Below are 16,828 nucleotides of genomic sequence, written 5' to 3'. Positions count from 1 at the left end.
AATTCCAATAATCGGCGTATTAAATCCTTTTCATCTCTCTCTCTCTCTCTTTCTCTCCATCTTTTAGCATATATAACTCGCATGTATGGATCTACCCCTCGAATGATTCCACAGCGGGATAGCGTTCAACATAGTAGGCGCGCATCTAATTTCTACGAACGATCGGAAGATTATGTAAATAAGAGGTGCGTGCAGAACGCAACACGGAATAATAATTCCGATGGAAGCGCTAAAAGTCCACGTTCACTCTCGATATATACCTATATACATAAATACATTCGCGCAACATATATTCTCATACTTTGTTCTTGATTCGATCTCGAATATCCAGAGCTCTTTTCATTTGTATTTTCTAAAGAACGCCTCTTCGCGGTCCAACATTCTCCTCGATCCATTCGCTTTTACTATCTCTAACTCAGAATCTACTGTACAATAATGCGTGCTTAGAAAAATACGAGCAAGAAAGACGAACATGATTTTTCTCTTATACGTAAACTACTGCTTTATTCTCCTTGTAATTTCTTAGCACGAAAGGATAAAAAAAAAAAAAGATTTCCTTGAAAATCAAATGAATTCTTTAAGCGTAAAATGTATCAAATTCACCTAATAATCTTCAATTTTCTTGAAAAGAATAAAATCATACATTTATACATACATTCCGTTTTCTTAAAGAACAAAAAATGAAGAAAAAACATTGCAAGAAAATTTCTTGTACGATTAAATGACCTCCTCTTTTCTCGAACGAATTCGAAGTCCTCTCTAAGTCAGACGTGGTTGCCATCGTACAGGCGCATCTTTCTTCAATAAACATAATTTGAAATTTCTAGTAAAAAATTATAATCTACGAACAAACAGTGACATACATCGATTGAGCGAAAGCAAAGTAATATCGGACATCGATTAAACTTAATTACGAAACTTAACGAAAAGATAATTTGTATACTTTGACATTTTACAAACGTGTCTTATCTACGTTATAATTTGTAAGAAAGAACCATGAAACTATGTAATTTCAATGTCCCATATGTGCATTCAAAGAAGTCTTTCAAAATTATGTTTATAAGAGGATCGTTGTACGAACTTTTCTACCATAACAACAACGATCACAACCGATGATCGAAGACCGTAAAATTACAAGAAAATAAAAAAGAAAAATCAATAGGACGTATGTGATTGATTGTCATTCGAAAGTAGTATGAGGTGTTGCAAATAGTTAAAAGTTACTTTACTCATAGTTTTCTATCTAATCGTGAAATATTTCGGACGAAATCGCGAATAAACGTGAAATCGGATTTCCTCATGAAGTTTCGTTCTATTATTTATTGTTACATCATATACTTTGTAATAATATCAAAATGAAGCACAACCTAACATAGCTTATAATTTCTGACGTCGATTTTTTTCTGTTAAGAAACATATAGGCGTTATACTTAAGAATAAAATATGTCGAATGTATTTAATATTTTTCAACTTTATTGAAAAATATACAATAAAAAGGTTAATATAATTATCTTAAAAATAAAAAATTTCTTTTTGAAGTGCAGATCTTTTATTTAGATTGTAATCCAATTGGAATTAGGATTATAATTAGTTTAATAAATTAACTGAAATGGACACACGTTGACTGACTAATACAAATCGATTTGAATTTTCGCACGACATAGTTAGAAACCATCAGGAGTCTTAAGTAATATCCTGGACAGACGGCAACGGATATTACCTGCCGCGATCTCGAAGCTTCGCCGATGCCCAGTTATCGTTGAGAAACGCAATTTGAATAATATCCTCGACGATAATTGCTTCGGTCACGAAGAACACAGTCACTGTTTCCGATTACTCAACAATATCGCCTAATTTAAAATCAATTAATTCCTGGCCAGGGTAATCATAATTTATTTCGATACAATAAAATCGAAGGGTTGTAAATATTTTATCTTTTCTTTTTAAAATACCTATTGTTCATTATAAGAATGACATTATTATGAAAATATATTATACTTATCTAAAAATAAATAAAAATCATTTCATATAAAAAATGGACGGCTTCGTTTCTTTCGAAGATCAACAAGTTTATCTTCCTTTTGTATTCATTTCAAATATTAATTAATATCTATCTACGTTAATAGATAATGTTATATAAAATGTCTATGTACTAACATAAGATGGTCGTGATTACCGCAACCACGTGATCTTAGAAAATATATATATACATATGTGTGTATACTATATATATATATATATATAATACCTATATTTATATATCTATACATATATATATTTTTTTTAAATGGACGGATTTAATATTGATCATATAGTAATCGATATCGGTTATCTTAAAGTAATAAGGCATATATTACCTACGGTAAAAAAAATTATAAAATATAAAAACTTTTAAAATCTACAAAATAGTCATCCTATTCGATGACTAATAGTTGATTGTACTTTTTACGCCTATATTAGATGAACACGAGAGATTTATCTATTAACACGTAATATTTGAATATACTTTTGGAAGATACGAGATTCAATTAATTCACGATCGCGTATAAAAATTAAGTATTTAAATCTCTTATCCAGCAAGTTAAGATAAGCATTAATAACGTAGCGATTATGGAATGTCCTAAAGAAGCTGCTCCAGCATTACAATCTACGATTCTTCTAGCTCTCATAAAATCTCGTCCAAGATATGCGCTAAATTGTCTTTTTTCGGGTGGAATAATAACTAATTGTTGAGTTGCATCCTGGAAAATAAGATCACTATACGGAGGAATGCTGTAGAACATACTGAAACTAAACTCATCTGGATCCTTTCTACCATACAATTGCTGTGCATAAATAAAAAGATTTATATAAGCATTGATTTGCGTCTCATTGTAACCGTAATAACCCCCACGTGTGACTATAGCATTAGCTGCTACTTTTCCTAAATTACAATGTTCATATTCTGTAGTTGGTCGACGAGTACCATCAGGACAAAGTAATTCAAAATCTTTCGTAAATGTATTACGTGCCCAAAATTCTCTTCTTTTACCATCAGTGTTTTCAGCAACCGTTGTATGTTTGACGAATGCTACATCACCACCTCCTTCAACCAAACATCTAAAGGCACCAGTATACCCATAGTAATCTTCCGAAGCATCTCTTCGACAATATTTGTTACTTGTTCCATGACACAAGTCACACATATTATCATATGGAACACCTGAAATTAAAAGATATACAAAGTTAATGATTAATCAATTAATTGAAATACATAATATTACATCAAAATGATTATTATATACAAGTGTATAACTTCAAAAACTTACCTGTATTGTACTCAGGACTTAGCGCACCTGGAACACATGATTTAGTGAAATATTCAGCGGCTGCGCGTACGGAATTGCAACCGTAGCCTCTAATCCATTGATTTGAGAGAAGATACGCCAATGGATAAACCCATCCTGCTGCAGTATTAATTCCAGTATGGCAGGTATATTTGTTTTTGAGATATGTTAAGTCTGTATTATCATCCTCTTCCTTCGCAACAGCAACTACGTAATAATCCGGTGTACCAAGATTATATACTTCGGATATGAAAGGAATTAATTCAAAACGCAAACCAGCGGTATATACATCGCTGGCATCTAAAACTGTTACATCTGCGATTCTAAAATTAATATACAATTTAATGTATCATCTGTTATTTTATGCACTATATTTAATCATTTATTAACTTGTCATACATACCCATTTTGTATTGCTTGCATACAATTTATTTGACTATATGCCTTGTGGCACAATAATTCTGGTTTCAGGAGTTGTGCTTTCAAAGCAATCTATAAAATAATCAGCAGTATTTTAATTAAAGATTCTTATTTACCCATTTTATTGTGTGGTCTATTAATTGATTTATAATAGTAGTAATCTAAAAATGAAAATTACCTTCATCTTTATACACTTCTCCATTTCGGGATCGGATGTAACGCACAATGTCATCCTATTGACAGGACATTGACGTACTCCTAAAATAGAATCTAATGATCTACCTAAATATCCTGTATACGTTTGATCTTTTTCAGAAAGTGGTACAAAATCTTTAGCTGAATCCTATAAGTACAGACACAACCATAAATACATAAAATAATTGAAAATGCATGATAATTATTTAAAAATATAATTAGTACCGAAAATATTAAATTATGATGAATGCCATATTTTGGAGCCGATTCAAATAAATCAAATGTCTCGATCGGTTGAATATTTGTCGTTTCAGAATAATCGTTGATTGGATAATTATTATTCGTGTTATTGTGTTCCCTATTCCAAGTATTCGAGTTTGCGTAGTTGTCATCGTAACTTCTATTGTAGTCATTAAGGTTGTCTGTATTGTACTCATTTCGATTATCATATCCAAAATCATTTTCTCTATATCTATCTTCGTATCCTAATCTATTTTCAAAATCACCTTGTCGATTGTCAAAACGATTATTATAAATATCGGTTGGATCATTCCTTTTGTTTTTGTTTAATATTTTAACTGCTTTTTCGAGAAATTTTTGATATAATCTACGAATTTCGCTTTTCGTTACAGAAGATGTTACCACCGCACGAGAAGGAACAGTACCCCAATTACAAGTCTTGTATTCGTTTATTGATTTTCGAGTCCCATCCTTGCATAATAATTCAAATTGATCTTTCGTAATATTATCTATTAAAAAAAAACAGAGGTAATATTAATAACTTATTATCCATTGATGAGGCAAATTTATGTACACACTTACTGAATTCAAATGTAGATGATGTCATTTCTTGTACAGTTGTATGAACTAAAAATGCAATCTCTCCAGCATTTACTAAGCAACGAAAAGCGCCTTCATATCCCGCGTAAGGATCTGCATTTGTGCATTTATCAGTTGGTGGTTTTCCAATACAAAGTTTGCATAACTGGTCCGAGTTATCGCCTAGAATATATAGATCATTGTTTAATCCCCCCATTTACATATATTTTAATTTATATTTTAGATACGTACCTAAAGGATTATATTTATCTATCAATGAGTTTACCGCACAACTTGGTCCAAAATATTTAATTGCAGATTTTACATGATTATTACAATCAATGATTTCCATCCCACCTTGCTTCATTAACTGAAACAAATACATTCATGTTTTATCTATAATGAATTGCATAAATATAAACATACAATACATAAAATTAATATAATATATTTAAAATACATATAATATAAAATTGACATTTTTTTATATCAGATTTTACTTACCGTAAGAATAGGAATAATCCAACTGGCAAGTGTACCAACGCTTGCAAAGCATGCTCTTTTTCCCCTAAGATTTTCTAACGTTTCTACATCTGGTAAAGACCCTTTCTTAATAACAGCCACAGTATATTGATAATTAACACCACTTTCATATATTTCTTGCATAATGGGAACCAAACTATGATAACGCCCTGCTAAAAATACTTCTCCTGCATCTAATGTTGTCATTTCAGCTTTTTCTTGATCCAACATTGACATACATTCTTCCTTATTAAATGCTTGTTTGCACTTCAATATAAGATAGGTACTTCCAAAGAAAGTAATATCACGAGCAACTGCATTTGAGAAAGCTTCACATTTATTTTGTTCGCCATCAGAAACGGTGCACCATGTCATCGTATTATTCACTTTCAATCCTATAAATAAAGTATTCTCATTTTACTGTGAACTATAAAATGAATAAATACAAGATTTATTAGTAGATTTATAATACATTTTACTACCTGTTTGTTATTAACATAAAAATATTATACTTATGAATTATAAACTATATTATAATATAAATGATTAAAATAAATATCAAAAGTGTTAAACAACTTAAATTTAAATTATTATCTAAACTTTTTAATAAAAATGAATATTTCATCAATACCATTGATACAAATACAGATAAACATAAATATTAAAAACACGTAGCCTGGCCACATTTTGACTTAATGATAAATAAAAAACTTTAATGCCAAATTTTAATAGACAACGCCCATTGACGCTTATCGGGATGAATTAAAGCCAGTGTAATATATTTTTCTGAATGATATTTTACGCCATCTACCGAAGTAACCACGCCATCTTAAGATTTATACGTAGAATATAAGTTGCGCTAAATTTGAACTAAATAATTGTTTTTTAAGAAAAATGCAACACTAAAATAATAAATGTTATTTATGTATTTATATAATAATAATTAATTTATTATAATAACATATTTTTTATGTGTATATAATAAATATAAATAATATATATACAAAAATCTTCAAATAAAGTTCATTGTAATCATAGTCATATGTAATTTTACTTTAGTAGACAAAGTGCATTGCTATATTTAAAATGTACAGGTAGTAGTGCAAAATGCACTCTTACATATACATGTAAACAGAAAAATAAATCATCCTAATAGATGACGAAATGTTTGTTTTAAAATTTATCGTACGAAAATTGGTATTATTAGGCAAATACGATAGTGACTTTAGGTTACATTCTCGTAAACTTAACTAACGGAGCTATATAACTTAACTATTGAAATTAGTTAAAAGCCCAACAAGAGGTTATATTATAAAATCACAAACAATAATTTGAGTACAAATCAGCTTGGGAAAAATTGTACACATTGTGTATGAAGTGAATGCATCGAGTGATTAAAGCAGAGATATACCAAATGAATCATAATAATATTTGATATTAATAAAAAATTCAAATCCTAAGAAAGCATAATTAAAAATGCCGTTTAACTTAAGAGAAGTCAGACTCAGTGAATTGATCTCTGTATCAATATTATGCTTTATTAATTTAATAAATTATATGGACCGTTTTACTGTCGCTGGTAATTATTAACATTTTCTATGCTCATTTTCATGTTTATAAATTATCTTAACATCTTTACATGCACTTATGATCTACAATATGTTTTTGTTTTTTTATTATTAAATTTTATAAACACTTGTGTACATTAATAGGAATGTTAACAAAAATCAAGGATGACTTTAATATTGGTTACGATAAGTCTGGCTTATTACAGACAGCATTTATAATAAGTTATATGATATTCGCACCATTGTTTGGATATCTTGGTGATAGGTATAATCGTAAAGCCATTATGGGTATAGGTGTCTTCCTATGGAGTCTTACAACATTTATTGGATCTTTTATGACGGTAATACATTTAATCAATTCAAACTGTAGTACGTAAATATAAAAAGATAAAAATCTTTTCATATTTGTATAAGCAGTCTCACTAATATTTATTTTTAAATTAAGTTAATGTAATAATTTTACCCGTTGTATATGAAATTTTTTCAGACATTTGAGACATTTTTAATATTCAGAGCAATGGTTGGCATAGGAGAAGCTAGTTATTCAACAATTGCACCAACATTAATTAGTGATTTATTTATTGATGATGTTCGTTCCAAAATGCTCGCATTGTTCTACTTTGCAATACCCGTTGGAAGGTAATTCTTGACATATTCAGAAATTTTAAAAAATAGAATATAAAAAAGAATGAAAATAATAAATTTTTATCTTCTTTTTCAGTGGAATGGGTTATATTATCGGAGGAGAAATGTCAAAAGTAACAGGTTCATGGCAATGGGGTTTACGTGTCACACCTGTATTAGGGATAATAGCAATTATACTATTACTTATTGGAGTAAGAGAACCTGTTAGAGGTGAAAGAGAAGGTGGTATGCATATTACTAATACGGCATGGTTACAAGATGTGAAAGCTTTAATGAAGAAGTAAGTTAATAATATAAGCCACAATGAAAATCCAAAACATTTTAATTTTTTGTCAAATTGATTGCGTAAATTATTGTTTATTTATAATGTTTTTTTTAGTCCAAGTTTTACACTTTCTACAGCTGGGTTTACATGTGTGTCGTTTGTTGCTGGCGCATTATCTTGGTGGGCACCAACATATTTGCAACTAGGATTTAAATTAATTGGATCTGATGTAGATTCACTTAAGTAAGATAACAAAATTTGACCTATAAATTATTAATACATTTTTTGATGTGTTAATGTATTGCGTGTATGCTTTCAGTGTGGATTATAAATTTGGATTAATAGGAATGATGTCTGGGATAATAGGAGTACCTTTAGGATCTTTTTTAGCACAAAAACTTCGATTACGTTGGACAACTATAGACCCATTGATATGTGCTACCGGTCTATTAATAAGCGCTCCATTAATATTTTTTGCAACAATTACCGCTAATACTAATGCTACTCTTTGTTATGTATTAATATTTTTAGGACAAGTAGCTTTAAATTTAAATTGGGCTATTGTAGCAGACATGTTGCTTGTGAGTATTATGTTACAGATAATATTTAACTTTACATTATTTAATATGTATCACTATTTATTAAGAAGAGTATGTAATATAATTTTCCAGTATGTAGTAATACCAACTAGAAGATCTACGGCAGAAGCTTTTCAAATATTATTTGCACATGCTTTTGGAGATGCTGGAAGTCCTTACCTTATAGGTCTAGTAAGTTGAGATATGATGTTTCTTATTTATATTCATTTATTTATTTATTTTTGTGACAATTTATTAATCGAAACTTTTTTCAGATATCAGAAGGGCTAAAAGTAGTTATTCTACCAGATCTGAGTTTAGGTGGTTCTGCCAGTGATGTTCCCAAAGTTTACAGTGATATTGTAGAATTTCGTAGTTTACAATATGCACTATTTATTACTATTTTTGTGCAAGTTCTTGGAGCCTTGTTCTTCTTTTTCACTGCTCTATACATAGAGAAAGACAGAGCGTTGGTTGAATTACTTACTATTACAAGTAAGTGAAAATATTTCTTATATTTTGTATAATTCTACTTTACTCTTATCACCTCTTTCGTCTCTGTTATGAAGTTTATTGCATATTTCAATTTAACTTCATTATTAGAGACTTATGAACTTTTATTCGAATTATAACAACAGAGAGAGAAGAGAGAAGAGAATGAACAGAATATTTTCTTAAGGATCTATGATCTTCATATATTTATAATCTTTTGCATTATTGCTTTTTGATTTATGTTTACAATCAAGAAAAAGTAGATGCTACTATAATTTTCCAAACATTATTGCATGTAGATGTAAATTATACTATCTAGGTGTTTGTACTATCCTATTTAAATTAAATTTAAATAATGTGGATTAATGGGTATGCATGACTTTTTATTCTTTTTAGCCGCCGGCACTTCAAGCACAATTGCATCTGTTAATGTAGTAAACAAGTAGCCGTTTATATATTGCAATACTATATATGGGAATGGTGATATAGTATCATGCAATGTTTTGTGTATGTGTCTTTTTGGTTTGATATTTATAGTTTATTATTATTACTAACAATTCAAAAATTATTCATCATCATTTACTTTTATGTAAAACAAAACATTTCATTTTAATTATTAATATAATATTTTTCATCGTAGCATAAATTTATTTAACTTTTGTACACTACACATATGTCTAAATTACTATTTAATTATTTATTGGAATCATAATACTTATTTAAATTAACTTAAATGTAAAAACAATTAAAAAAATAGTAATCTAATAATTATATAACGAACTACAAGTATAGTGGGTGATGATGGTGCATTGTTTTATATTTTTTAGCAGATATATTATCTTGCACAGTTAATGTGTGGAATGTGCATGACATTATTTTGTGTAATATGCAAACATCTTTCTTGCAGACAAATATCTAGATACTAAGAATAATGGGCAAGCTGCAACAACACGTTTATAGGTCATCGTCTTTAATGGGCCACATCTGATAATGTGCTGTGTATCTGGTACATAATTTACTTTCACAACTTTTGGTTTATTTTATTTGAACATGATAATCAATTTAATTTTTATGCATATTTTCTTTCATTATCAAAGCTTATTAATGATAACTCTTGAAAAAGAAATTTTTTACATTAATATAATATTACAGCCACATTTAATAAGAAACGAACAAGTATTATATGCCATAGATATACAGCGCTGTTTACAATTTTGTTGTGAAAAATAATTCAATATATTTTTTTTAAATATTTATATATTAACACTAGATAAATATAAAATATTTCCATTTTTTTTTAAAACAGCTTCTGTAGATAATATTTATTTATGAACACTTGAACAATCTATTCTCTATATGCAACCACCACATTATAAATTGATAAGTGTAATTAGATCCTGCCAATTTCCTTTCAGAAAAGATTCTTCTTGTTAATAAATTTTTTGTTATGCTTTGATCAAGAAATAACAAATCTATATAATTTCTAGGATATTATCACAAGGATATTACTTATAGAATTTGTTTTTGCATGGGAAAAAAAGAAATCGTTTTGAAATAATTTGAAATTTGCAATGCTAATACAACAAATAATTGTATTTAAATATATGCAGCTTTAATGTTGTTTTTAAAATAGTAGAAAAAAGCTTCAAATATGAAAAATTTCTGAATGTTGCATTATCTATTAGATTAAATTGATTATCAGTTTAATTTGTTTTTTTTTCATCATACAATCATACTTATATTATTAACTTTATTATTTAAATTTTATTTTAAAGGTTATGCGTTTGTTGTTTCATTTAAATTTTGTTTCTTTTTTTTATACATTACTTCAATAATTCATTTAGAATGATGCAGCATGGGAAGCTTTCATCACACTAACATTTCATAAAACTATGGTGCTTTTCTATTATCAGAAGACAATTTACATTTAAACAACACAAATTTGAAACATATTACATGTAAATCACGTGCTCGAAGTGATAAATAATATTTTTACTATATTGGAGATGTTGTTTACAATTTTGTTTTATTTACTTTACTTATAATCACATATATTTTAGTAATATATACACTATATGAAATATAATATTGCATTTGAGTATGTTATTCTATTGTGTGCAAAATATTAATTAATTTTGATTGTGTGCACTTAGATAGTTAATTGTAATGCATTATTTTTTTTTTCACAAATATTAGTTTTGAGAAATGTGCATATGTGTATAGTTTAAAAAGTAATGCTTTAATTCAATTATATTAATGTTATGCATGCGAAGTATGTTTAAAGGGAGTAAAATTAAAAAATAAATCACAAAAAAGAAAATATATAGATGAAGAGTTTATTGTCCTCGTTGAAATTATTGTATTAATTGAAGAAATTTACCTAACAATAATTTCTTCATTCCCAAATTTATCTAGAACGATATAACATGTGTTTTTAAGATTGTATTATTGTTTAATAATGTGTAAAAATTATAATCTTGTTTTTACCTTTTATAGGCTAATTTAAATTTTAATTATTGACTCTTATCTATGGATTATATCATATGTTTTAGGTGGAAGTATTTCAGATTCTGTACATATATGTAACGGTGAAACTGAAAGTGAATCACAAGATGAAACATTTAGGACATAATTGATCATTTAGAAAGATTAAGGTGAAATTAGATGTACAGGAAAGATATTGATGTTAAAAAAGTAGAAAAAGACAGCAATTATATGCTCAGGGATGATTCAAGAAAATTTGAACATTTAAAGGAACAGTAAAATATTATTGAATTGTTTACAATATAAAAACGAGTTTAAGTAAGAATAAAAAGGATATCAACTGTGTTCAAACACCATTTGAAAGAAGAAAGATTATTTTAAGCCAATTGTTATTAGTGTAACAAATGATAATCCTTGAAAAAAAGATATACAATCAAATATGCAGCCATGTTGCAGATGCTATTTATATTTTTATATTAGTCCTTATATTAGTAAGAAATTAGTGCTATTAAGCATCGATAAATAAATTACTATTAACAATACTAATGTCAAACTATTCGAAATGAGAATATTTAATTACTATTAGTTACCATATATTTAGGCTTATTAACTCTATGTACTTATTCTGGCACTAAAATTTCTCCATTTATCATTATTGATATAAAAGGTGCTGCTTTTGACAAATAAACATGTAGTCAAGAGTTAATATATAATTACTTATTTATATTTGAATTATTCATGTTTAAAATTAGCATAACTATTAATTATAATCTAATTTAGAATAATACTCTTGTAACTTTATGATAATTTTATATATATATATATATATATATATAATTTAATATAGGTTTAATATAGATAATCAAATTATGAATTCATTTAGTTAACATATGACGAAATATGTTAATATAATATCAATAATTGCTACAATACAGTTGTTTAAACATCGCTAATACATTATCAATAATTTATCTTCTTTTAATGTAGCAATTTTAATACAGTATTTATAATTTATACCTATTAAAAATATTGAAACATTGAACAATATAAAATTAATTTTACAAACGTTAAATATTAGAGTCTCTAAAATTAAGGTATTATATAAAATATTAAACATTGATTAAATGTTAGATTATTAAAACGGTACAGGTGTATTTTTATTTGTATATATCTATAAACGTATTAGTAAAATACTTTTTATAGATACCCACGACAATTTTTCTAGATATCAATGACATTATTTTACCATTAATGAAGATGATAACAAATATTTCTGAGTAATTTCATTTAAAGAAGTAATAATTGTAAAGATTAAATTCGTAAATTAGAAAGTTACATGCGAGTAAGTATATATACAATAGCGGGAATTTCAATTTTGTAGTACTCTCTCTCTCACAGAAAATATTAAATATTTAAAATTACTGCATTAGTAGGCCGTCCAAAAATATTATCTGAATAAGTCTCGTCGAATTATAAATCATCATTAATAACGTATAGTTATGTTACTTATTAAAATATACTTAATAATATATATCATACTAATATTACAAGAAAATACTTCCTACTAGACAGTACATATAATAAAGTACTGTATAAAAATCATATTCATAAGTTTCTCAGTATTTTTATCCATAAACAAACATATTTTTTTTTTAATGTTTTATAAGATAGGAATTTAATCTTAAAAAAGAAAAAATGTAAGTGATCCACTCAGCGCAACTTTCAATTATTTTTTCCTTGAATTACCGGTGTACCTTTTTCTCAATGTAACATACCAGTAACGGTAAATATAAGAAGCCAAGATCTTGTTAGTAGTGCTAATATTTAACCAAGATAAGTAAGAATATCTCGTAAGATTCTCATAAATGAATATAAAATCTTACCACCTTTTTAGTTTTAATCGTGCTACCTACGATTCCTTATCGTTAGTTCATTAATTACATCAAAAGAGTCGTATTAAGTTGTTACGAATGAGAGTTATTATTTAAATAATCTATTCGTATTAATATAAATCATTACATATATTAAATAAGAGAAGAAAAAAATCTTTAATTACCGGTATATATATATAAAAATAAATATCTAGAATTTGTTTTTAGATTGTATATATCATCAATGCACCTCGACAATGATTGGACGATTACACAAGTAAGACGAATTGTCCAATCGTTTAAGATCTTTAATAAGAAGAGTTCTTATTTGCATGTAATATATTCCTAATTGAATAATATACATTGTTTTATGTGATGGCTGAAGTTATATAAAGTAAGAGACGGGGTCGCTGATTGGTTGATTGGATTCCGCAATGGTTTGAGCGATTGACCAATCAGCATTAGCAATTTACTGTTTGAATTTTACAGAACGCTACAGGTCTTCAGTTTGAAATCTCTTTGCGACGTAGCAGAATTATTATTGCTGTTTTGTGAATGTCAAGAAAAAATACAGTGTGTAATTTCTTTATTAACATTTTATATATAACTGAGAGAATAAGTATTTAAAAAGTTGTGTGAAATTCTTGGTGAATGTAGTGAAAATTGTGAAACCAAGACAGGACGCCATGCAATGATTGAATTTTATAAATATTAAGGGACATGAAGGTATTTTAAAAAGAATTTCATTCCCCTCCCCAGTTTTTCTAATAATTAATATTTATTTATCATTTGCATGTCCAAGAAAAAACGTATATAAAATTATAATATGTTTTTAATGAATATGAGAATTTCTCTAACATTTCTTACATTATAGTAATTTCATCGATGAAGAATTGAAAATCATTCAATTATGTTATATTCTATATATTCGAATTTTATTAATTTGAACTGTATACGTTATAATGTATTAAATTTTGAAAACTTCCTTTTTCTGAAACTTTTCTATACTCTAAAATATTTTTGGAAATTGTCTATATTTTAGTTCATTTTGGAAATGTTCTATATTCGAATACAGATCATAACATGAAACGTACAATAAATTTATATTTTATGATCCAGAGCTTGCACTAATAAACATCTGAGTCATGAAAGGAAAACGCAGCACATACGGGAAACATTTGGAAACGATCCCACTACCGATTACATCTTCCGACTAGCATCAAATTTTATGACTTCGATTTTATGAATGGACCTCGGTTTATTATTAAAAGATATTTCATCATCTGTGATAAAGCAAATGTTAAGGTGAGTTTAGTTTAAAGTATTTTTTAGCAAAATGATACAAATTGGACCGATATCTTTGAATTACGTTTTTGATTTGTAAAGATATTGAAAAGAAAGAAAGAAAGAGAGACAAAAAAAACAAATATTTTTACATTGTTTTTTATTTAAATTTCTAGTTGTTTTTATTTTTATTATTGTGTATAAAAAAGATAATTAGTTATTTGATAAAATAATGTACTTGTAGATGGCATTATCTCTTTTATTCTACGTATTTGAAATTCGTTGGTGGTAAAGTTTAATGAGTAATGCATGACGTCGACAAGGTAGAATTCTAACTTGACGATATCGCATAATATTATCGATTTCTTTGATGATAAATTAGAAAATTATTCATCAAATTTATTTCAAGTATTACATTAACAAATATGCTCAATATATAAAAAGAGAATAAACCAAATTTTATTCTCATTTTCTTTTTCTCGTGAGTATTTAATTTTTTGAAACGATATACATTTTAATTAAAGCGTGCAAATCGAGAATACAAACATATAGCAAGAGAAATTTGAAACACAAGAATTTTCTTCTTTGATGCTTTTTTATATTTTTTGCTTGCGAGTTTCTGCTGGACAAAGAGAAGTATAATTTTACAAAAGAGACTACGAACTTAATGACAAATGCCAACTCTGTTATAGTATATACAAAGGTCTAATTTCCTTCGTTAATACGAATAATATAAAATAATAGAAAATATAAGTCATGTTAAATTTTTTAACGTAAACATTTTAATAAACTTAAAAAAAGCGTATTATTATATTTAATAATCGAAGAAGAAAATAATAAAGCTAATAAGAGAAACGTTTGATTTCTGAAGCGCGCTGTGATCTCTTTTAGAAAGACGACTCCTTTTCTTTCGTTATGTTTAGAGCATTAAAGAAATATAATAGTTTGCGCCATTACGGTCGTTTATAGTTCATGTTCGATTACCTCGTAAACTCGCTTTATCCGGAATTATTTGAAAGTGTATAAAAGGTTTATTCCATGGCATAATAAAGAATTTGTTTTTCTTTATTGAAAAACGATTAATTTTACTAATTAATAATTGTATTCTCATATGATTATAATTTTATGTGTAAAAATAATTTGTATTGAATATAAATGTATCCGCGTTTACTTTCATCTCATATTTTCGTCTAATCCCAACTGTGTACTTTACCTTTAGTCAGAACATTTTGCGTTATTGCGTCCCATTAAGACTGTGAAAAGGTCATGACAAAGTTCCGTGCGAGTAAAACGTTCCTAGGGAAAATTGTTGTCTTTTTATTATCAAAAGAAATCAAAGTCACGAATACGTTTTATCTAAATTGATTCTTTCTCTGGAGAAGACAGGCTTTCTTTTTTGTCTTTCCTTTTTTTTTTACTCTAAATTCGAACACCCATGGTCATGGTCTAAAAATAAATAAAATGATATCGCGTGTCGAAGGTTATTTAGAAACGTAACTATTTGCTTTCTTTTCTCTCGACTTCATTTTCTTTCGGTAAACATTATCAAAGAAAATGGTTTCTTGGCACGTACATCTTATATTTCAATTTAATTTCCACTTTTACTAATATCTTTTTTACATTCTTTTAACCGTAGTTTAAAAAAATAGATACTTTAGGTATTAAAGATGAAATCCTAATTTGAAAATATTCTAATTCGATGGTAAATAATAGACGTTTAAACGTAACAAAATATTGCATCTCGAAAATATCATAAAAGAACATTTCGACTTCATGGAGATATCAAATGTTATTTTATCGTGTTTTTTTTTCTTCATTTCTCTCTCTCTTTTTCTTTTCTGTTTCAAACTAACAATAAGTTTATATTTTTTGAAGTACATACAAATATAAGAAAACGAAGAGTATTATTTACAGTTTTATTTATTTATTATAAGAAAGAAAACCAGATATATTTAGAAAGTAATCGAATACACGATACTTCTAAAACGTAAAAGTCTATTTAACAGAACGAATTTCATTTCACGGTAGTATCAATCGGATTTGCCATTGTAAACTCGAATGGCAAAAAGTCAAGGGAAAGAAGTTATATTTTGAAGATCCAATTTCAAACGTTCGCTATAAGAAACTTTAGAAAACTTTCTTCACGATGTATTGCGAAACACGAACGTTATTTTATAGTAACCAGTATGTTTGATGTCATAGTACGATTATAGGGTTGTAAATATCAACCTAAAATATAAATAAATAACCATAAACTACTTCTTATTTGTAGATTTTCTCTCGTATTTTAGCTAATAAATAGTAATGTCTTCATTTAAATATATCTAGTTGTTATCTCGCAAATGCATAAGGAAGGTTA

At 27.3% G+C, this 16,828-nt stretch overlaps 3 protein-coding genes across 5 annotated transcripts in view; 2 read left to right on the top strand and 1 right to left on the bottom strand.

Annotated features, from left to right (window-relative positions):
• Positions 1–1,526: 1,526 nt before the first annotated feature.
• LOC106787848 (melanotransferrin) lies at positions 1,527–6,048 on the bottom strand. Its single transcript, XM_014750569.1, has 9 exons — positions 5,914–6,048; positions 5,265–5,677; positions 5,013–5,130; positions 4,764–4,943; positions 4,167–4,690; positions 3,925–4,089; positions 3,730–3,818; positions 3,309–3,649; positions 1,527–3,202 (listed from the first exon to the last, which is right to left on the bottom strand). Exons 1-9 carry the CDS (start codon positions 5,966–5,968, stop codon positions 2,553–2,555), a joined length of 2,535 nt encoding a protein of 844 aa, XP_014606055.1. The 5' UTR covers positions 5,969–6,048; the 3' UTR covers positions 1,527–2,552.
• A 323-nt stretch (positions 6,049–6,371) lies between these two features.
• Positions 6,372–12,067, top strand: LOC106787849 (protein spinster). Of its 3 annotated transcripts, XM_014750571.1 has the most exons (10): positions 6,372–6,861; positions 6,995–7,191; positions 7,338–7,489; positions 7,572–7,775; positions 7,875–8,003; positions 8,080–8,341; positions 8,432–8,530; positions 8,614–8,833; positions 9,738–9,836; positions 11,383–11,468. In XM_014750571.1, exons 1-9 carry the CDS (start codon positions 6,759–6,761, stop codon positions 9,788–9,790), a joined length of 1,419 nt encoding a protein of 472 aa, XP_014606057.1. In that variant the 5' UTR covers positions 6,372–6,758; the 3' UTR covers positions 9,791–9,836; positions 11,383–11,468. The 3 variants fall into 3 exon arrangements, with proteins under 3 accessions (XP_014606057.1, XP_014606056.1, XP_014606058.1); XM_014750570.1 differs by lacking the exon at positions 9,738–9,836 and having other exon boundaries at positions 11,383–12,067; XM_014750572.1 differs by lacking the exons at positions 9,738–9,836; positions 11,383–11,468 and adding an exon at positions 9,227–9,337.
• Positions 12,068–13,656: 1,589 nt separating this feature from the next.
• Positions 13,657–16,828, top strand: part of LOC106787843 (diuretic hormone receptor-like) — a 28,770-nt gene continuing 25,598 nt past the window's right edge. Inside the window, exons 1-2 of the mRNA XM_014750557.1 lie at positions 13,657–13,911; positions 14,305–14,490. The gene's annotated coding sequence lies outside the window, so the exon portion shown is untranslated. The remainder of the gene's footprint in view (positions 13,912–14,304; positions 14,491–16,828) is intronic.

The sequence above is a fragment of the Polistes canadensis genome, unplaced genomic scaffold (genome assembly GCF_001313835.1).
Source record: "Polistes canadensis isolate GaletaPanama2010 unplaced genomic scaffold, ASM131383v1 scaffold_116, whole genome shotgun sequence".
Lineage (NCBI taxonomy): Eukaryota > Metazoa > Arthropoda > Insecta > Hymenoptera > Vespidae > Polistes > Polistes canadensis.
The sequence above is the reverse complement of the archived record's forward strand: the minus strand, read 5'-3'. Positions and strand labels throughout refer to the sequence as shown.